The sequence below is a fragment of the Echinococcus granulosus genome, assembly GCF_000524195.1.
Source record: "Echinococcus granulosus chromosome Unknown EG_S00006, whole genome shotgun sequence".
Taxonomy (NCBI): Eukaryota; Metazoa; Platyhelminthes; class Cestoda; order Cyclophyllidea; family Taeniidae; genus Echinococcus; species Echinococcus granulosus.
This window is the reverse complement of record NW_020170386.1, coordinates 1580243-1603358: the sequence shown is the minus strand read 5'-3', so window position 1 is coordinate 1603358 and position 23116 is coordinate 1580243. Positions and strand designations below refer to the sequence as shown.

The 23116-nt window shown below is 40.4% G+C and overlaps 5 protein-coding genes across 5 annotated transcripts in view; 2 read left to right on the top strand and 3 right to left on the bottom strand. All coding sequences in view use genetic code 11, as the record gives it.

Moving 5' to 3' along the window:
• The window catches only part of EGR_01683 (Survival of motor neuron protein-interacting protein), a gene marked incomplete at both ends in the record, with an annotated part of 2356 nt that extends 1562 nt beyond the window's left edge, over positions 1–794 (top strand). The window contains one exon of the mRNA XM_024490932.1: positions 684–794. Coding sequence (XP_024354797.1) covers positions 684–794 — 111 coding nt within the window. The remainder of the gene's footprint in view (positions 1–683) is intronic.
• A 2611-nt stretch (positions 795–3405) lies between these two features.
• EGR_01682 (hypothetical protein) lies at positions 3406–5040 on the top strand (the record flags this gene model as incomplete). Its single annotated transcript, XM_024490931.1, has 1 exon — positions 3406–5040. One exon carries the CDS (start codon positions 3406–3408, stop codon positions 5038–5040), a length of 1635 nt encoding a protein of 544 aa, XP_024354796.1.
• Positions 5041–13918: 8878 nt separating this feature from the next.
• On the bottom strand, positions 13919–16696 carry EGR_01681 (Transmembrane protein; the record flags this gene model as incomplete). The annotated part of the gene is made up of 4 exons (XM_024490930.1): positions 13919–13992; positions 15481–15586; positions 15939–16261; positions 16291–16696. 4 exons carry the CDS (start codon positions 16694–16696, stop codon positions 13919–13921), a joined length of 909 nt encoding a protein of 302 aa, XP_024354795.1.
• A 1682-nt stretch (positions 16697–18378) lies between these two features.
• Positions 18379–20157, bottom strand: EGR_01680 (hypothetical protein; the record flags this gene model as incomplete). Its single annotated transcript, XM_024490929.1, has 1 exon — positions 18379–20157. The coding sequence occupies one exon, from the start codon at positions 20155–20157 to the stop codon at positions 18379–18381; it is 1779 nt and encodes a 592-aa protein (XP_024354794.1).
• Positions 20158–21486: 1329 nt separating this feature from the next.
• EGR_01679 (V-type proton ATPase proteolipid subunit) lies at positions 21487–22015 on the bottom strand (the record flags this gene model as incomplete). The annotated part of the gene is made up of 3 exons (XM_024490928.1): positions 21487–21691; positions 21727–21910; positions 21943–22015. 3 exons carry the CDS (start codon positions 22013–22015, stop codon positions 21487–21489), a joined length of 462 nt encoding a protein of 153 aa, XP_024354793.1.
• Positions 22016–23116: the final 1101 nt, after the last annotated feature.

The following is a 23116-nucleotide window of genomic DNA, read 5'->3' as shown; positions in this document are numbered from 1 at the left end:
ATTGGATGTCTGGTCTTGTTGCTGTGGGTCTGGTATTTTTCTTGGATAGTTTACATTCGTTAATCTCAAAGTGGTCTTGCCTAATTCTTTTGAGTGGTGTGGTAACTTTTGAAGTCTATAGTTATTTAACAGTTAAATCTCGGAATTAGTACTGACTCAACTAGAGTTCACCTAATTAAACACGAATATACCTATATTTACATTACGCTTAAATCCCACAAATGCAGGAAATCTAACTACTGCTAATTAACTGCATAATGTTTGTATATTCCGATATTAAACCATTCATCCGCACTATTTGGCTTGTACAAGCATTTTTTTTCGTCCAGGTGTATACCAAAATTTAAACGTACATATTCTATTCATCAGTTGCATTCACAGGCATATATGCACGCGCAAAATTTTGCCTTGTACTACTATGTATTTGTGCTCTGCCCATAATTTGTATAGTCTGCTGTGGCCCGGTGATATTCAGCGGTCGATTCGTTATGGAATAGTATGGAACCGCGCTTTTGACCTCATCATGTGCCGAGTGTCCAACAGCTTAGTAATTTGTACAAATTTTTGGCTTTCACATTCGCACCATCCATCTTATCTGACCGATATTTTTTATTTGACGCACTCAATTTCCCGCCGTTAAGTCAAATTTTGTATACTATCTTTCCCGATTTATTGTTTTGTAGGAAAGTGAACAACAAAAAGGGGACGACTCGAGGGATAGGCGCTTTTGCTTCATAATAATCAGTGTTGTTGCTTTTGCATTTGGTCAACGGGATCTTCTTGAAGACATTTAGCTCTGAGCGTTCACTCTCGATCGCAGGAGTTATTTTTGTTACCGTTGGTGTTATCGGACACATCCTTTTTTATGAACAATTTTTCGTTTCTCTATATTAACCAGTATCAAAATTTTTTTATAAATTGCTCTTAAATACTGACATGGGCCTCTCTCTGCCTCTGTTGGTAAATGCGAAACGGAGCGATGTATAGGTTGATTTTTAATGAAATGAAAAGAGTAGTGAATAAACGCAGGGAATATAACGGAGAAATCGTTGATGATAACGAGTTCGTCTGGTGATTGAGGTAGAACCCCAAGCTGTGGGGGTTGCGATGCAAATGTAGGCCAAGGCGCAGCGGTGTCATTGCCTGTTGAGCAATTTAAGTGATGTTATCTTGGGGATACCTGTGGCTGTGGGTTGTTCGAATACCTTCGTTTCGGGGTTCGCCATCGTGCATGCCTTTTATAGGCGCTTGAAATCATTGTCTGGTGCTTGACTTACATTCGATCCAAACATCGTTGGCATAGCCGAGAAGCGAGAGGCTTAGAAACTCGGTGCAGTTATTCCGAGGGGGGGACTGATTTCGTGGAAAAAGGGCTGTGAGTGAAGTAGAGCACAGATGGCGAGCTTGTAGGCGTGGCAGATCAGCGCACTCCTTTTGCACATAGAACTTTGATACTCTTAACTACTAGAAAGTAAAATGAATAGTATCTTGCTTGATCGATAAATTCCTCCAGTGTCCGTCGTTTTGGTCTGCTATTATGTAGTTTTGAACCACAAAATCTCCTCTAGTGTGGTGTGTTGTTCCATTGTACAACAGTTTCGTTTCTTATGGAAAATGAAATAAAGGAATATGGTGACTTACAACTTGTCAAAAATTGGACTACTTAAACTCGATGTCAAATTCTTCGAGTAAAGATAAGATTAATTGTGGGTCTGGTATGCTGCATGCTACAAGCTAGCAATTTCGTCATGAAATCGCTGTAATATTACTTGGCTCGTTTGGGTGCCGGAATCATTGCCAGAGCTTTCGGGTGGCATAACCCGTCGCTCTCAAGCACTGGTGCTGTTCTATCGATGAACTTGATAATAGCCTTGACACAACTTGACTATGAAAACAAAAAATGTGATTAAGTAACCATTGGCGGATGCAGAAACTGCATAAAAAGGCAAGTTCATTTCTGGATAAAATGTCTTTACCTTCAGTTAAGACCATAAGAGATTGGCTTTGTCGATGGTATCACCAATGCAATGGCATCAAATGAGGTACTGCATTTCATCCACGGTAAAATCAGACGACCTTCCCAAGGGAAAGGATCAGAAAGCAGTCTACTGACTACTTGATCCCACCCGAATCAATTAGGACAAAAAGTTGATGTGTTAGATAGCCAGTTGAGAAAACACCCGTCTAGGTATTTACACTGCGTAAGTACACTGGTTACTTTGTTGCAGTGATTTGATATTTTTGTAAGAATCCCGCGCGATTCGACAGCAGGATGTTCATATAGTAGTAAAGCATGGAAAAGATTGAGCACACCTCTGAGAGCTCAAGCATAAATATGCAATTAAACTAGGCCACTTTTGGCAAGACATGCCCATGTTTGTGAGGCGAGAAATCTACTTTCTACACATAGATCCGTATCGAAAATGACAGAATGAAAGCATGTGCCCAGGAAATATTAGTAATAGGCACCTATTTTCAGTAGAAACGAGTCAAATCGATTTCTGGCCTAGTTGCTACAAATGCTATTGAAACATAATATCTACTTAATCATACCACTTTCCATAGTAAAAAACTAGTCCTGTTAAGGGGAGCGATGACACCGTACGCGATATACACTTGTAGATGCGTATGCTTGCGAATTCTATCACAATTTACCTCACCTTAAGGCTTAAAGTCGGTGAGATTAGGTGACCTACAGGTTTAAAAACTGATCTAGCAGCAATGGTTCAGGCACGATGTTACGCAGTTTAATGCAGTGAGCTGAGTCAAAAGTGAAGATATTGGCTATGATGTAATAATAAAGAGGAAGTGTAAGTTCTTGTGAATAGACTCATCGATATCATTTCCGGATTTCATAAACAAATAAAGTACGGTAATTTGACTTTAAGTTTATACAAACCACTAAATAAATACTGGATTTCATAAGTCGACAAACACGAATAGATTTATGCAACATTTAGCTTATACACTGGATTAGTAATTGTGACGACGGTTCCTTGAAAGTGTGGCAATTGCTTTTGTATTAGGACTGGTTGTTATTACGCAGTTTGGTTGATTAACTAGTTCATATTATCGCCATCTACAGCGTACGACACGAGGAACTGGCACGCCCATCGTAGGGTTGGCCATCAAGCCAGTGTTCTGATTGGCTGCCTACTCAGCCTCAAATGGGAGTGCGTGAAATGGATTATGCGAACTTAAAAAGGCGGACTACATGTTTGTGTTCATGCCCTCTCGCAAACGTCGCACTCATCCATCACACTAGTGTGATCTCCTAAGGGAAGTGTACAATTCAACGACTGCTGATCAACGAACAAGTCACATCTCAAACCACAAGCTTAGCCATTTCAAAATGGATAAATTGCAGAGACCACCAGCATTTATTAGTTGAGAGACCAAAATGCAATGGAGATGAACGAGCTCACTGAAAACAGAAATATTTCTCTTCGACTGCTATGCCAAGGGAGTAAGCTGCTGACTATCTTTATCGGCTCAATCTACTTGTGTATGTCTATCTCGGCCATGGCCTTGAATGGTCTTGTTCTCACGGGTCTGGCCCACCTCTCCTACTCATCAAGCTCAAAACGATTTCTGGGCATCCGCAGATCATTCAACAAAGGTCATCCACATTTTAGGCTGAAAAATCTGCAACACACAAGGAGCGTTAAGGTTATGCGTCTTCACACTTCCGATGAGGAAGGCTGTAATTCCTTCACAACTAATGAGACCTCCATGAACACATCTGGCCTGGAATATCAAAAGGATTCCTCCATCCACCGATCACCAAGTTGTCCGGACCGAATGTTCTATCTCTGTGGTGCTCAGACGCGTTTCACTACAAAGGAATCAAATTATTGGCTGAATCAGTTAAATGTGGGACGAAAGAGATCCGTAAAACAGTGTCCTCAGCCAAAGGCACGTCTCACAACAGCTCTTCACCTTGTCTACTCCCTTATCCTCGCCGACTTACTAAATGCGATAATGACATCAATGAATTTGTTGCTCGATTTTTGGTACCCCAATTATGCCTCCTCGATCAACCCTAGTGACGCATCTCAGGTTAAGACAGCTGAACCCTGTACACGCCTGGTTCTCTCCGCCATTCTCTACACTTCCTACAACGCGTCTCTCTGTAGCATAGCCGGTCTCATGATGGATCTCTATCTCGGGGTGGTGCGTCCCATGCACTACCGCGTGTTGCCCAAAAGTACACTTCTCAGGTATATATGCGGGAGTTGGGCATTTGCTCTTTTTCTCGGCTGTCAGCAATTAATTCTTCCTGCCTTCCAAACACGGGACACAAGTGCACCAATCTACCGAAGGTTCCTCCTGCCATCCGAACCCTGTGACATTCTTCACAACCCTAATCGGACTAATTTCTGCCTCATCCGCGGAACAGCGAACACCTTTCGTAGCGGATTCATCAGTGGTGGATTCCTTTTCATTTGCATAGTCATGATGAACACACTATGCATTTTATCATTACAAAAGGTACGCAGGGACTCTCTTACTCGAACGCGTACAATGAGAGCCATGGACACGCACAGAAGCGTCTCCCTTCCGACGATTAATAGAGTTGACGGGTTCGGTTCCCCTCTTCACGGCCTTAGAACCGCGCACTTTATGATGGCGAGGACCACTCCTCGTTGTACTGGACGAAAACTTCTTCGTAGCTCATTCACTCTTCTCGCCCTCACCGCACTCTTTGCTGTATTCTTCCTACCGTCTCTGGCTTTGGACGCTTATTTTGTTCTCACTGACAAGGCTCCAAAATTACCTCCTTGGATTTTTGACCTTGTCACCCACATGCCAATCTCCGTTGCCCTGCTAAACCCCATAGTCTACTCTTTGAGACTGAATGATATTCACGCGGGGCTGCACAACTTCAAGAAACGCCTCCTGGCTCGCTCCGAGAAGGGCTTCCTACTCAAACGCTTGCGCCCGCATCGTGAGCTGAGTCTCAACAACACGAAACCCACCGCCCACCTGCAGATACGCCTGCCACCCAAAAACACTGACGTCGTCCGATACGATCACTGAAGTAGTTTATTTCTTTTATGAGATTTTTTATAGAATCCACCCTGAACACACAGCAAATTTGCTGTAATGACTCCTATTTATATATTTCAATTGTGATAGAGTTGTGCTTCAATACCATCTTTCCCAAATTGAGTGTACACGCTTAGTTGGTTACATTGCTAATCATCAATGCTCTCTTTTAAAAATGGGTAAAATTTAATGATTTTTTAGTACTGATGTTTTTAGGGTTTTTCATCAGAAAGTAGTAAGTGCAGTTTAAAATGTACACCTCAAACAATGGAAGTTACGAAATAAAACTACAACTGATTCAAATAGTACAGAAATATCCAAGTATGTTCAATTTATTCCTTATAGTAAATCATTGCCGGGTAGGGTTTCCCAACTTTTTAATCAGGTCAAAGCTAAAAACCTCATTTACTTTAAAAATGCTCGATATTCGCAAAAATGCGTCAAGTGTTGGGGTGATTTGTCATCTTCCACTGTTCTATATGATCTCAAAAAACTAATTACAAAGAGACGCGTTCATTACTACTCGACAGTTTATCACTGTCACCCTGCAAATGGATAACGTAAAGGCGATTCACCTTGCACAGTGACGGTCAGATCATAAATCTCTGCTAAAAGTATCTTAGTTAAACCCAAGGGGGCAACAAGCATGATCATGTCTGTAATTCTGGTATTGCGACAAGTATTTATGTTAGAAGAGGGCAAAATACCACCCTCCTCCAAGCAGGAGTGTATAGATTACGGAGCTTACTAACAAATCTCAGAGGACAGTAGTATCGCATTGGTTTTGGCTGACATGAAGTTACTGCGATGGTGCCAGATAACTAGAGCATTCATATTTCTACGTTTTTATGGCTAGTCCTTTAATTGGAACTTACTGAGATTCATAATGGAATATGCGCACCCGGATTATGACTGAAATTACATGGTGGCTCAACTTAAGTAGGCAATAACTTGGAGGATACCTGACTCCAATAAATAGCGCTATCGCCAAAGTGGCGAATTGTCCTCTGCAAAGAAACAAAGAAGGAAAGCTTATTTATAATTCCGATAAAGCTATCATGTAAAACCCACATAACGTACCTAGCTGGAAATATTATAGTCAATCATTTCACTTAAATGCGGGCGAACTAAGTAGCAACAAAGGTAAAAACGAAAGTTTTGAATAAAGTTACCCTATTGCTTGCGTTTAGAAAACGTTTTATTTCTTCAGGGAATCGTGGTAGTACTAATTTCTTGGGGTAAATGCATCATAATAGGGTAAAACTAATATGATACGGTGAGTTTCTTGAGTGCTGCAAAGCAATTACTATGATTGCATACCCATGAACGACAAATATAAAAGATCGAAAATAATCTTAAATGGTGTCGTACCAGAAGGTGTGCAAAGAAGGGTCACCACGTTGCTTGAAACACGCACCTTGGCTTGGATTTGGCTGTGAGGTTGGGGTCATCGCCTTTCACGAAATAATAGACTAAGCGTGTTCACCTCGATGGGATCCCAATGCAGCTTCCTCTTGGGATATTATTCGTGTTTTGCATTACCTTTGAGTGAATTCCTTACTGCTTACGCATTAAGTAGGGGTAGAAAGCAAATGCTACAAAGTGTCAAAAGATCGTATTTAAACCAGCCAACATATGGACACTAGTACGGTTCAAGAAGGAGTATGACATCTGCATGGATGGACATCTCTCAGTAGATGTGAGTGGACTAATTTGACAGATGATGCTCAAATATTCGGGCTCCTTAACCCGGCAGAAAATTGTCAGTAAAAGGTCAGCAGTTCAACCCCTACTACTAGTGGTTAAGGCTGCAAGACTGGAGCATACTGCGGGGACCAGCATACAAACGAAAGTTAATTACGCCAGTAAACGGAGTGTCGTCATTTCATTCATCACTGGGCTGAAACGCTGGCAGCCTATTCGAATAACGCAAAATCATCCTGATCGATTGCCAAAATGTTTATTTTGCATTTTCGGCCAATTTTTTTAAAGATATTTCACTTCTTCCTTAGAGGTCATTCCTTAATTATTTAAAGTCGCTTTAAAGTATTACGGTTGAATGTTTTTTAATTCAGAAATATCATTGGTGATGTATTGTGATGCTATTTCTTCCCAAAATCTGCAATAAATACCAAAACCTTGGAATTGAGTGATGGGTTTCTAGGCGGTGACATTTATAATGAAATTTGTTTATTCATGTAACGAAACCTAAGCAGCACATTTGGTAGCATGTCCCTGGTTCTTGGGATGGGTTTGGCAAATGTAGGCGTCTTCACTTCTGAGGTGCTTTCACCAGCAGGGGAGGATAATACGGGCTAATAACAGCATATTTATAGATGCGCTTCTCAAATGTATTGAAGTATCGCAGGGAAATAAAGTACGCATCGCTTAAATTCTGCATAAAATTTGTGCATTGGAAACCAGGTATTATTTTAACTCATTAATGACAAACCTATCCGTCATTTTTGTATAAAATGGAGATATTAGACATGGAATTCACCTCGTGTTTTTGGGAAGTGGTGTTGGGTTGAATTAACCAAGGGTAAAATAAACTGGAGTCAAATGTGACAACATCAGAGGAAACAGCTGTTCACTCTATTTTCATTGTCTCCTTGCCCTCTGGCTAATCTAACCGCATATGGCATCCCAGTCACCGTCTCTCCGAATGAGAATATATTCTAAGCCGCAAAGGCTCTCTAGTCAGTATGTACATGCACGAAATATATGCGTTTATTTGGCCACGAATTCAAAACATTCATTGCTGGAATGAGCCAAATGGCGAGGATTGTCCATTAAGATTTTGTCTCAAGGAAAATCCCGAGAAAAAGAATGTTCAAAGTGGAAAATAAAATTACCAAAAGCACAAGAAGTAATGAAATTATGTTTGATACGGTGAGTACGGCCAAAGTGTAATAAGATGCTAGGACGGAATACAGATTAGGTCAACTGCAGCTTATTGTACATTTGATAAAAGACCGTCGTATCACATCCACAGCAAAGCATCCACTTCTTCTCTGTTAGTTACTCGGATACTTCATTCGATATGTATGCAATCTAATACTTTCAGTGACACATTGAAAAAATTTGCATGATATGCAGTGGCAATGAAGAATAGGCATTTGAATTAATCGTGCTGTGATGGATTTTCCCACGAACGGATCAGTCAAGTAGGTAAGTACTTAGTATTGGTTCATTTCCATAATCTGAATGCTATAATATGACGGTGTTGTTAAGCTATTTGCATTACTGACGGTGATGCTATTGGGCACACTTTTCTCGTCTTCCAGTCTTCGACCTGGGTGCGGTTAAATCCGACGTCCGCTTTATTACAAAGACATAACTATATGAGGAATGGACTCGCCACATTAGAAGTGTCAAAGATATGAATTTTGTGTATTATGCTTTTAACAACTGGTGTCGAAACAAGTACGATTTTAGGCGCCCATAAAATAAAATCAAGATTTCCACTGAGGTGCAACAGTAGCATTTTAATAATGATACCCAAGAATTCATGCTTTTTACTCGTTAAAAACTTCAGGGATTTTTGAAATAGAGAGACCATATCCTGACTATAGCGATGTACAGAAAATCGCTGCATGATAACTAAAAAAGTTACATTAATCGGGTTGCTATCACTTGTCTGTCAGAGTTAACCAACTCTACATCATACCTAGAGACACAATTTACTTTTTACCCTTCCAAAACAACTACACGTATGTATGATAACTGGAAGCGCAGGACAAAGCTTTATATCAAGAAGAAAGGAGCAGTTTTGCCGCCGGAGACGTTTTCAAATAAGCAGTACTATTTATTTTGACAGTAACTTAAAGAAATAAATATGATGTACAAAATTAGGTCAGACAATTATTTTGATTTTCATAAGGAGACCCTGGGGTCTAGAGCAACTCGGAAATGGATGTGTATACCTGTGGCCACTTTCAAAACTTGGATGTCGCTAGGGTAAATTTAAGGTTAGGGAAATGTGAATATACAAGGAAAAATAATGTTTGTTCTTTGATGAGCAATACCTTTGAAACTTTTGACAGAATGATGCCTTTACAACATGGATTTTATGTATGCAAAGCATTATCTGCAACATGGTTGTGAATAGATTGGACAAATTTCTGCTTCATACTGTCAGCATCTAGATGGATTCATGCAATCCATTCTGCTTAATGTTTGCCACAGGGAGGAATTGCATTAGAAGTTTTTAAACCGACCAACTTAAAAAATACCTTGAGGAGAAGAAGATCAAATCTAGCTTCCAACAATATTTTACCTAAACAAATAATGAAAATGCCGACTTATTTCTGGGGAATGAGCGCAATAATCTCATTTCTCTTAGTGTCACCGAGCCAGATCTGATCTGTCTCTTATAGAATGCATTAGTTACCAGAGTAAAAATAAGTGAAAATTGAGCGTTTTCTGTAGCCCTTATTCCATGGTAAGACTGCGATGCGAATAACTGTTCCAGTGACTGGAAGAAAGAGTACGCGAGAGAACAAAATATGTATTAAAAAAAAGGAAGCTCAGTGAAAAATTTAGAGCTCTGATGAGGATTATCGAGTAGCCAACTAGAGCATATTCAGTAAAATAAAAGCTTAAAGCAATATATTTCTAAGACTCCTTCCAAAAGGCAGTGTTATAGAGTCAACTATGGCGTCGACAAAAACTCCGATTATGGAAGTGAATTAAAAACCCTTTTACGAAGTGAGTAAGCAAATATGTGCTGCACATTATAATACTTTGGACAAACAATTGTTTAACATCAATAAACTTTACGCAGGTGAGTCCGTTTTAGAATTGTTAGCGTAAATTAATCCAACCAACAATCATCAAACGCGGTCTATGTAGGCGGTTAACTCCATAGAGAACTGTTTGTTTGAGCTTAATCTAGAAAGCCATTGGACTAGCCCATTGAGCTGACACTGAGATAGTGTCAGATGATAGTGGTGATGATGGCCACAACTCGGACAGAGTATTGGCAGACAAGTGATGTTTGCTTGCCACATCTTACAGGAAGAAGTCCAAAAGTAATCCATTAAAAAGTCGGATAGATTAACAAAAGATCGTGATGAAGGCATTCTATGATGTTGCGAATTATTTGAATTACATTAAAGTCTATAACATACCCGAAAGCCCCAACTTGGTGTACCACTCATGCAAACGTGGGTGCATTTGGTGGGATGATTTGCCAAAGTGATAAGCTGTGGTGGTTACTTTCTGAACTGATTTGACTTTCAAAGGCCCGTAATATTGTAGAAGCACAATTAGGAAGTGGTGACAGAGACGCCCTCAACTACTGGAAAAAGCAATGAATTTAAATAAGCAACTCTTTTCATTGCTAAAAGTTAACTTCAAGTTTCTAGTAAATATATTCAGAAGTGGCTTCAAAATCTACTTGTGCTTTTGGCTAACCGGACCCTTGTCACGTGTATTGCCTAGTTGGTTGGGTTCTTGAGTCACGCTAGATATTTCATTATTACACCCCAGTAAAATCATCATATTCTATAAATTCTTGCTAAGAGAGTCTACTTTCACAGTGTAACTAAATCTGAAATACATTCCTTCTCCAACAAACGATTCAATCTTCTTGAGCCTAATTCCAGCAAATGACCTTTTGCGAAAATCCTCCTATCTTGTTAGTTTTTGGCAGCACTAAGGCATTTTTCTCGCATCTCTCTTACCCTGCGGTGCAGAAAAGTGGTTCGAAAATGCGTTTACTCATCAATGGTGAAGGTCTGTTAAATTACTTATTTGGACCGCCTGAGATTTAACATGAAAACATTATTTTATCCACTTAGCACAATCTTAAGCTATTTTATTCTGTTAAGAAGGTGTCCTGTTTTATTGCGGTATTTTATGATATCTTTTATAGCATATCTTTCATTTCAGAATTTTTTTGTGTGGTTTAAATCAAAACGGGAGAAGACTAATCATTATGTACCCAGTTAAACACTCAGTTATTGGTAAAGAGGTTCCGGGCTTACTTTCAGAAAGTGGATAAATTGCTTTCTTGCGAGCCCATTTCCCACCAGCATAGTGAGACTTGTGTAAATTTCTCATTTGACGACATTTAACGAATAAAAATGCATCATTTCATAAAACATGATTCACCGAATTGCAAGAAAATCACACCTCCACTTCAAGAACATTTTTTGCTTATTTTATAATATCGTCACATGCAAAACTTGCCAGTTACGTAATAGTAAGCTTCCATTTTTTCATAACAATAATAGCTTATTTACCTTCACGATGCATCTAGGTTGTGCTGTTTCCATTGCTCTGTTCGAATTGTGCTACTTCGATAAGCGTTTCGCCAGAACTTTTTTCTTTCACGTTTTCAGAACAACATTTATTTCTAGGTATCACATCCCTCTTAATGTTTGCTCTCCTTTTAAAATTGTATTACTTCTCTTGGGCACCAAGGAACAGTCAATGCTTTATAGAGGACCCCTTTCAAAGACGGAGCATATATCGTACCTGCTATGAAAATCTGCTATTAATTCAGTTGCGACGCCATGGACGACATAATTGCCAAGAATTGCCAATACTTGAAGTACCATTTTAAAAAGGCACCATGAAAATCGGTTTAACATAAAAAGTAAAGACACGTTGATGGATGCTCCTCTGAGTTATCGCTAAAAAGGGGGTAACATCCTTGTGAGGTCTAACATGTTGATAAGGCTTTATTCATTTCTTAGCATTTGTTTCGATCATCTCGTGCTTAACAGCCGAATGCCTCCCCGCGTTTATGCCTCGTGTGTTAACGTGTGCGCAGTCCAATGTAAGAAATGGGGAAAAGTTAATCCATCACAGTCCATCGCGCAGGCTTGTACTCGCGCTAACGCGCATAATGACAGCGGCTCTGCAGCAGCGTGTGTGAGGAATGAGGGGTTTGGGCGTTTACATAGAATTCTTCTGGCCTCGTGAGTTGAATTTATTCCAAAGGGATGGAGCGACTGGTTGTTGGACTAGTTCAACCACTTTACAAGTAAAAACGTGTAAGAAAACTAGATGCTGGGTCAAGTCACAACACCATTCTATCCATTAACCTGTTCCTCAATGACTTAATTTAGCGTAAAGTATTGCTGAATAAAACTTTTAACCGGTTTATATTTAATTAAAAGGGCTTTAACTTCGCCTACAAGAAGCTGACCATGAATGGATTGAATCAAAACCACCTAATAGAGCCCACGAACTTTATCAGCTTTATCATTTTCCTTATTTCGAGACAAATAGCGTGGCTCATGTCTTAGGCTTAACCTCTTTTAGAGAGCTGAGCTCTTGACGGAGTCGGTAATCATTTCTTTCAGATATTTAGCCTGCCTTCTATCGCATAGGCATAATTGTACCTAAAATTATGGTCCGGCGTTTACCTTCAAGTGTTCTGCGCTGTATTGTAACAAAAATGATACCATTTAAAAAAAATAAGGAGAACCTACCAACTACGGATTACCAAAAACCTTCTAAAAATGGACATTCATGTAAATCATGGCAATGCGATTTTGAGCTTCAGTACATTCTGTTCTGTTCTTACCCAAAATTTTAACCTTTGACACCTTGTCTCGCCCATTTGAATAACTACAGAGTCGACCACATACGCCTGAATAACGTGCATGCACGCCATTGCAGTGCACAAGCTGACTAAAATGTGCGCCACTATACCCTCTCCTAAGTATTCCTGACGTGCCTAGGGGGTAATTTCAAATTCCAGATGACCACAAGTAGACTCTCATGTAAACTTTTGCCTTGTCTGTGAGGGCATAAAGCGTAAAAACGCGAGAAATAGGGGCTTTGAACAACAGCTCCCATATTTACTTCACTTCTTCGATTTCGTAGAGTTGATGCAATCGATTTGGTAAATTCAGGATCCCCACCGGTTTGCTGAGGAAGTTCCCGCTCTCTGTCAAAGCACCATAGTTATTCTCGTCCACGTTGGAAAATGTTTCATTTATCTTATAGGTCATTTGTAAGGTTAACCAAAACGCGATAAAGGATGCCAATAGGTTTACCCCCATTTTTATTTCATCTGCGTTCAGTTTGACTTCGTTGCGATGAAATCAAGTTATAGACACAGATAAACCACATTGGTGACAAAAAAGAGCATATTCAAGAATCTCGTTTCGATACTTACCGTCACCCCTAAGTTATCAGCCTCTCATACAATTTATCCAGACACCGACACCTACAGTGTGTACTCACAAATGTAAGTAGATAAGGTCCGGGTGAAGAAATTTCTCTCCAAGCTAGGTCTAGTGACACAACCATCCATCACCCTAGCTACCACCCATAACTAGCACCGTACACACCAAAGACAGCCGGTAAAATCTAAACCTCTTACTGATCAAGACCACTCACCATAAAATGCGCTAACGGCACCGTCACACACCGTTACGACTTGCCAGATATTCGTGAGAAAGTCCCTCAAGTTCCGTTAACTCTGCTAGGAAGAGTACAAGAAGCTATGCAAAAATTCTCCATTAGCAGGTATCACATTCTAACCTAGTTCATCCCTCCTCACATACAACCAACAAACAAGCTGCACGTGCATTCAACAGTGCCCGCTGCTTGCATGATACTAGAAAGATTAAGAGGACTTCGTGCATGCCACTTTTACAAAACAACTTCCACTCTCAATACTCCATTTCACTATTCTACTAAAGCATCTACTATTTACATATGTAGGAGTACAAGGAAGAAAAAGAAGAATGAGGAATATAAAAGATGAAAGAACATCGGCATGTGGTCAGCTTGTAGTGGTCGAGAGGTTTGCTTGAGGAGGGAAAGACGATAGTGTATCAGAATGTAGATGAAAAACAGAGGCATGAGCAGCTTGAAGATGCCTAGGTCTTTGACTGGACAACATTTATCGAGAATATGGATGAGTGGCAAAGGTTGCAATGCCGAACAGCAAGAAGGTAACGCCACCAATGTAAGTTACTGCAAAAAAAGAAATGACTTAAGAATTAAAGACGTCACAAAACCTTGTTTCGAGTTAAGAAGCTAACAGAAAAGCCATATGAAATGCAAAATTGCATGAAATATACCCTCACTAGTTTCTTCAGCGAAAATAGCAGCAAGCTACCAGATGATATGCAACATCAGCAAATATACGGAAGGTTAGCCGAACTGCAACCACAAAAGAATTGATTCAAGTTCATCCCAAAGGCCTTTAAATAACAAATCAAGATGGGATCAAAGGCCACAGAATATTCTGTATCAATCATTCATTCACAAGCAGCAATGACGAAGGGTAAAACAAACATTATCGCTGGCGGATTCCAAGTGCATGAAAATGTCTGAGCAGAGGCAAAGGTGGACTGCTATCAATTTACGAGCTACCAAGTGACAGTACAGGTGTAAAACCAAAAAAAACAAGCCAAAACACCAGACGAATCAGTCCGTTTGCCTGAAAATTATGCTAGCACTTTTTAAAGCACTAAATAAATAATTTCGGAGTTCATGCATGCAAACTATCAGTTTTCGGCAAAACAGGACATTATAATTGATTTGCCGATAGCATAAAGAATGCATCACTGTGAATCAAGGACTTGTCAAACACTATCTCCAAGGCTTAATTACGGTTCCAAATCCGTGCAGCGTGTGGTAAACGCTTAGCAAAAGCAAAACCGGGAACTTGTCAACAATTCGACTAGTAATCTCAATGATACAAACTTTGAATACAATAACAACCAGTCAGATTTATGCACAGCATCCAACGCAAAAACCAAACTTTCATTAATTATAGCATTAGAAGCCAAAGTGGTAATAAATAGAGCACACAACTGCCAGTTATGGGCAGATGATACACGTGGCTAGGTGAACCGGAATTTAAAGAACATGACATCGAAGATGAGCTCGAAGATCTTAAAGCAAGAAGCAACAGATTCCTGAAAATCGGTGATGCGCTTATCAAGTGAAAAATTGAAATATTGGAGAGCGAACATACATTGCCATAACCTGAGTAAGCAGATAAAGACGAGAATTTTCAAATCAAAGACATTTCAGTTTAATATAGCCACCACCACTTGAATATCATATTCACATCATATCATTTTGGTTCAAGGCTATGAAATCCGTCCAAATAGTGGTAGGTTGAATCAAGTTCTGCCGACGGTCATCAACGAAAAATCAAAAACGGATTCTTTTAAAAATTTACTGAATCAAAGCTGGTACATCAGTCATGCTAATACTGGTAAATAATAAGGCATTCTAGGAGAAACTCAATCAGACACGACGAGGAGCAGTGCATTCCTGAAAGATTCACCTTGGGAGCAGTGACGAAAAGTAAGGCGTAAATAGCCAGTCATTCGTGAGGAAAATGACGTGCAGACAAATGTGGAATGACAATAAACTGACGGTACATGTCAAAGATACTTCGAGTAAAGAAGACACCAAAATTGTAAGTGATTTAGAAGGCCAACTTACACCACTTGACGGGAATACGCTGAGCCACAACACGACCAGCAAGAACAGCCAAACCTGTACACAAGCCATGGCCCAGTACACCGCCGGCAATAACACCGATCACATCCTTAACACAAAGAAAGCATGTAAGAACATAGGTAAAACGTCCATGTCAAGAATTCAACATCTACAAGCTTGTGGATTTCCTTCGTCTTCGTTGTTCAAAGTATAAATTAAACGGTTCTTTTTACGGGGAATACATTCCACATTCGAATCAAAGCGCTCATTGAAAGTAAATGGATATAACGGCATCGAATCAGTAAACTAGTACGCATACTTACAACTGGTGCATCGCTAGCCCTACTAAACACGCGAACAAATCGTGGTTTTAACACTAAATTGGTTATAATATGACACTTTTTAACCGTGCTAAAACAAATTCCTGGAGTAAAACATAACATACTATGTGCGATGCCAACATTAAAGATCAATGAAAATAAACACAAACGTGAGCAGATTGTATCTATGCAAGCGCAGAGTTTGTCCTTCCCTAGAAAAAGACCGACAAAGACCTGATAACTTACTTCACGAGCTGCCAGAACAATGGTCGTAATCTGCGACCTATCTCCCCACTCTGCCAAGAATGTCATCATAAACGCTTCAACAAAAACTGGGGAGAGAATGCTTAGAAGAACGTTTCGAATATGAATGCATGACGTTATTTCCCTTATTTCGTTGGTTGAGAGCTGCTGCTGAACTTCCTTGTATTCCTCCTTGGTATCCTCAGGCTTCATGTTATAAGCTAAAAGAGATCAACAAAACTCTATTTACCGTCTTTTAACATCTTAATTCCGAACAAAACGAACAGGAACCCAGACGCATAGTAGGTATAAACACGCGGAAGCACCTCAGTGGCAAAACCAAGCAAAGCAGACAAAACAGTCATTGTAATCAGTGCGAACATAGCACCACCATAAACAAGTAGTCTTGGATGATTAATTGACAGTATCGCAGCGATAAAAAACGTCTTATCACCGAGTTCAGATATGATGATTACGTAGACGGACGCGAGAAACCCATGTAGAAATCGTTTGTAGTAAGTCGGGGCAATTTGAGTTCTGTTATTTTCCAGAAAAGCGGCTTCCACTTGATTTCCCTGCGGGATAACTGCACAATCGATAGCAAAAAGCGCCGTTAAAAGCACAAGAATAACGACACCACGCACCCTCGAATTCATACCCCAACCCGACGAAATAATTCGCGCAACCCCTCTGACCTTAAGCTTTAACATCAAAATTATGCCATTCATCTATTTATTCAAAATTGTTATTGTAGAATGAAAAGTGGTTTAGGAAACATATTACCTAGCCATTAGCTAGAAGAAAAGTCAAAAGCACCCGTACACGTCAATTATTCCACCAAATAATACCTCTATCACTACAATGGTTTAAAATAAAAATCTGGTCTTGCATTTTTAAGTCGTACTCATTAAAATTGAAACTCTTTAAATTCCAAGATTTGATTAGTAATTCCTTTATAACACAACCCTGTGAATTTGTACAGAAGCTACGAATGTTACAAAACTGGAAACTATTTAAACTTCCCGAGACTTTGCTTAAGGCGAAACAAGACATGGTACTGGGGCAGAATATGTGTTGCTAACATAAGAAAGGGGTCTATGTCACTGCCAATGCCCAGGTATCTGGTAACCCATAGAAGGCACACCAACGAAAACCCCAATCGACCCACTATCAAAACCGAAAGTTAAACTGTTATACAACTGCCTTCCCTAAAATAAAACTTCGCTCCCCTGCGGCTTTTCGAGCACCCAATAAAGTCGTAATAAGACGAAGTACCGTGGAGAATATGCATTACTAGCAAACAGAAGGGCTGAGATGCCACTGGCGTGGCCCAAAAGCCATGCATCTGAGCGAAAGTGTAGCCAGCGGGGACCAAATTGCCCGTGCAGATAAACATATAGTGGAAAAACACCAATCGATACGTTCCACCTAATAACCTAACTTTTAATATTACCCATGCCCTAGATGCATTGCTTAACTGTATCGATATTTCCTGGGGTGGGGGATGTAATCAAATTTATTTGGCTAATATAGAATTCGTTGGAAGGGTATCTAAAACCGACCCGTCACTGAAAAATGCTTCTGCCTAGCGAATAAAATAAAACAATCAGTCGGATAAAAACAAGTCCACATGCCTTAACTTACTTTTCCATCACTTAAGCTATTCTGTTTAAATACCCAACGATATGACGTATCCAGTGCTAAGCCGTTAAGTTTTGCCCAGAAGAGATTATTAACATTGTGTGGATTATTATTCAGTACTGTTTCAATTTGAAATCTTAGTGTTCGCTTTTGTTAAGTGCATGAACTAGATAACATATTGTCGAAATGGTTCTTTCTCTATTTGGATTTGTTGGAAATTTTAAAGTAGCACTATTTGATTATTTGAGGCCAGACAAATAGTGCGAGATACTTGCAGAGAGAATTCGGACCATTGGTTATAGTGCTGATTCCACCCTACTTTGGGAATCTACTTAGAAACAATATGTGACTAACTGTTGCTAATAAATACAACTCTGAGCCTTTGGCCCGTCGTTCAACACACGTGATACAGGTCAGGCGCATCGTTGTTGGTGCGCTCAATGGGACCGGTTATAAGCAACCTCATTTCTAGGCACATATTCTACATCAGAACCAGAGCGTTTGGGTCTGTTTCGCGTGTCGAGTACCTTCCACCTTCCTTACCCATAAACACAGTGGCAAATATCCCATGTTCCCAAAAATACTTTATAAATAAGATGTTTTTACCTCGCCGCTTTTCTACCTGCTATATTTGACAGTGATAAAAAGCCACTATGTGACCCTTTCATTAGGCCTCGGATTTGAGTCAACAGCCAACCTAGATAGGAAGTTCCTTTCGCGATCCTCCACCTAAAATGTAACCCTGAACAGCTTGTCTGCTCCTTCCTTCCACTTGCGGCATGTTGCGCAACTTTGAAGCCTCTGCAATCTTATGCTCTGATTTATTCCGTATATTCTTGGTGATCCACTCGTCAATGCGTTGCGAAGGCTTCGTCAAAGGATTTTTAAACCGTATCAACAAATGATCTACGGGTAATTTGTGTGACTCTTTGAGCTCATTTTCCCTAATTACCAATTCATCTGCTTCGTCTCCAACTCCTATTACGAGGTTGAATTTCAACACCTGGGGACACCGCATCCACGACGTTAGAGCGGCAATCACCTCCTCCATGCAGTAGTGAATTTGTATCATATGCGGATAGCAACCCCTCTTGCATACCTTTGAATGCTCAATGGCCTCAGAGATTGAAAACACTACAATATGACACGCTTCGCACGTATAGGTTTCCATCACACCCATCGGCTGGACAAAAATTTGCTCGTACCGCTCCCGCTTTGGACAATGATGTTTCAAAAAGCTGATAAACTGTCGATAGATCTCCTCACATTCACTACATCTAAATTTTACCTGGCGTGCTGGAAGATATGGATTTTCTGCCATTTCCTTCGACCACCGCCGTAGAGCAATGTTAACCAATTCTGGTGTGTGAAGTCTAACGAAATAGAAACTCACTGGGGAGCACGATTTCAGGTGCTCAACGCACTCGAAGATGTCCACGAAGAGACATTCGCATTCACAACAAAAAAGTATAAGCTCCAAGTTCATGGGAGTGAGTCGTTTTCCCGTCACGCATGGATGGTACAAGAACTCAACCAAGTTAGGCTGCTCAAACCCGCATTCCGCACAGCAGGCATGGACTGCTATCGTGTCTGCCGTTGGTTTTTGTGGTTTAATAGGGAGATTCATGACCTCATCCAGACTGCGCGTTTTAAAGCACACTCCATGACGAAGATGGTGGTCGAAATCAAAGCAGTGCCGCCCAGTGACAAACTGTTGACAACCGATCTCAGCAGTTGTGAGTACGAAGTCAACGCAAAAGGCCTTCTTCAAGTCACAGTAGCTTACATGCTTGTGATACTCGTTCTCATGGAGAAAAACGTATTTGCAATGAAAGCAGATTTTGAGGCGTCGCAGGTTTGCGGGTTTTAAGACAATGAACAGGCAACAACTATGCAGCAAAAATTCAATTTTTGACTTGAACCGCTTGCTGCATCTGCAGCACCGACATACATAGTGGTAATCTGGTTCGTGTGGCATGAACTCCCGTTCAGTACGCTTTGCCCAATTGATGTAGTAATCTTGATGGGTTCGATAACCTATAGGAATGACCTCCTCCGGCTCAAACCACACCTTCATATCACAGCTCCTATGTCCAAAACATACATGGGCAGCGTAGTCAGCATGTGAGTAGAAAACAACCTCACAAACACGACATGCAAACGCTTGCGTACACCCCAGATGGTACTTGGCAGCGTAGTATTTTCTCCAGCAACTATGATCTATGAATGCTTGGAAGGAATCGAGAGCCAATTTGCAACAAGCGCAACGGAAGTGATTGAATCTGTAATCCTGAATATCATAAGTTGTGTATATGATCTTCGGTTTCACGTCCTTCAAAACAACAGGCGGGATTTCAAGGTAATTGAGGTCTTTGACTTTAGAACCCTTGGAACCCTTTGAAGCCTCATTTTTGCCCTTGCTTCTTTCTTTGTTCTTACTTTTGCTTCCTCCCTTGCTCTTGGATTTGGATGGCATTTCGCAGCTTTTAGGCACACGCTCTCAACAAGGCCACTTTGAAAAAATCGGTCGATGAAAACCCCAGGGTCACATTAGAATACCTTGTGGATCTGCAAACGACGGGGCTTCAAGCGACTAAAATAAATGCGAATGCATTTTGAGGCAGATTTCTCAATAATCACATCAAGATAACACCAATGGCATGATTTGCAGTCTCTGATTACCTGTTTCGAGAATAACACCATGTGAACACTTTGAATAAACTTACACATGCCTCACTCACGCACAAAGTTCATTTCAGTTTAATCAAAATGCATCGAATCTGAAAAATAAGCAACCCCTGCAGTAATGCACAAGGCGCTGGCTCTACGACTAGCTCTCTCTGAAGTTTTTACCTTGTATTCCCTAATCACTAAGACTTCAACACTATTGGAACCAATAACATAGGAAGAAAAACTGATTAAACAAAGACTTAGAATTAGAGCAAGCGCGTGACAAGGCGCTCAAGTCGGATAGAGGGTGATGCTGGTATTTTGTGAACATTCAAGCCAATATATATCGGATTCTCAACAGCAGTGATGAACATTGGAGTGACGATGCCAGCTACTAAAGCCACATCGAACGCAGAGAAGATGAGCTCCCACACGTGTCCGCACTTTGTCCTGTTCCGCTCAGCTCGATGCAGGTTTCGCAAAATCCAACAAAACTTCACAATGCCCCTTGCAAATGCTAGCAGTAAACCTAGTTTTCAAGTACTGAGACCGCCTACTGCTGAAAATAAGCAATGCAGCATCATCAGTTATTTCACAGAAAATGGCGTTCCAACTTTTATTTATCTAACCGCCAATTAAGAGTACGAAAGGCGGCTCCATACCCACCACAATGGAAGTGTACCCTGCAACAAATCATGGTTTCTTCGGCTTGCACTAAAGTAACAAGATCATATTCAACAAATATTTGGGGCGAATAAGTGCAAATGTCCTAAATGCAAAAAATGGAAAGTATTCACAAATCGATGCATCGTTCAGGAACACCCAGAAAGAGTATTTACTGGCCTGGTATTAAGTTATAAATTTGCATAACTCACCACCCAAGGCAAAATCTTCGAAAAACGCACTTCAAAACAATCAGCTTAAAAGTAACAGGACAAATTTTGCCAAAATACAGTTCATACTGCTCGAAAAAAGGAAGTGACGAAAACAACTAGGAAGTTTGAAAACATCAACGTACTCTAGTCGCACAAACATGTATTCCCACTTTATAGATTTAGATGTTGCTACACCGAGCAAGAGGAATATTACGCAAGAATTTTGACGAAGAAAGCAAGGAAGATCCCCGAAGAAAGCACTACTTTGATGTGAGGATAAGGGCCAATATCAAGCCATATAAGCCAAGAACTTCGGCAAAAATCAGAATGAGGATCATGCCGACAAATATTTTTGCTTCTTTGCAGTAGGCACGAACGCCAGCATCACCTACGACTCCAATGGCGTAACCAGCAGCAAGGCCACTCAACCCAACACTGAGACCAGCACCAAGATGGCGCAAAGACCTAACACGTAAGATTACTAAAAATTATAACACTACTTCTCCATTGAATAATTAACATCGACTTCTTGAGAAATGAGCACTGAGACAACCAAACCATAAACCGCAATTATTCCAGCCATAACAACCGGAATAAGTGATTTCATCAGAAGCTCGGGCTTCCGAGAGGCCATACAAGATATACCTATGCTGGCCTTCGCCGTACCAAAAGCAGCACCCAAAGCTAAATACCATAAATACAAAGCAATGTCTTACCACAAAAAATCATTGAAGCAGAAGCACCCAAAATTCCAAAAAACGGAACATACATTGGCCCGGGAGGGGCCATGACCGCATCTATGCACACACAAATGAAAGGACCGGCTTTCCACCATAATTTATTAACCAGTAGGGAATTTGCCGAGAAATGTATCTTGCACAATAGAAGTGAGTATATTATGCTTACAAAACCACATTTATAAAATTAATTGAAGTGAGTGATTGTATTTGTGGGACTACAGTTTGTACATAGATAGGCAAATTCAAGTACGACATTTGTATTCTGGAAAGTGTCGCTGGTAAAATATACCTAATGGGCTCCTTAAGAGCGTTTTTTTTTGGTAGAATAGATGTAATACCCATGTTGTTTCAATGGGCCTACTAGGGGGGAGGCAATTCGAAATTCGAACCTGGTGAGAGGGTCGTCGCCTTCCGTGCCTAGGTGTGATTGCTGTTCTTCCCCTCCCTAAACGTTGTACTTATCCTCCCGATCATTTCCCTTTGATAAATATGTAAAAATTAAATCAACAGGCTTGTTCTAAGAACACCAGGGACAGGGAAGAGGAGACCGTGTAATTTGCCAACCGTGTACGTCCAAATTGACTGCCAAAGCTGTCACTAGTAAAGATAAATATCCTAAAGCTACTCCAAAATTCTCGCCTGCTTTATTTTAAAAGCAGTGATTTTTTTGAAAAAATATAGTCTTGCGAAATTCGTGAGCAATCACTCATTCTCTTTGTTCTGTCAAAGACATGTTTTATGCAACAATAAATTTATTAGAATGTGCTGAAAAATCGTCTACCGTGCATCTTATAGTGAGCGTTTTTAGTTCGAATGAACATGTTTGTAACGTTTTGATTATTTACGCAGCACTTGGTTTTGATTTCACTGGCATTCAAGGCCCCAATTTTGCATTTCCGCATCACCTCCAGCTCATGCCAGTTGCCCAAGTCTTGCTGTACGTCAGTAATGCATGTTCTGCCCTATTGGCATGCTTTCTTTCATCTTTAGGTTAGTCTCGAGGAGGCGCGACTTCTGCGACTTCTGTCGTAGCTAGTGCCTGTAGCAGCTTTAAATAAACATGTCTCCGCCACTGCAACATTTAAGTCTACGCCTCGCAGATCTTTGAGTAGAAGTGTAGTCTTTTACCAGCTTCAGAGAGAGAAAACCG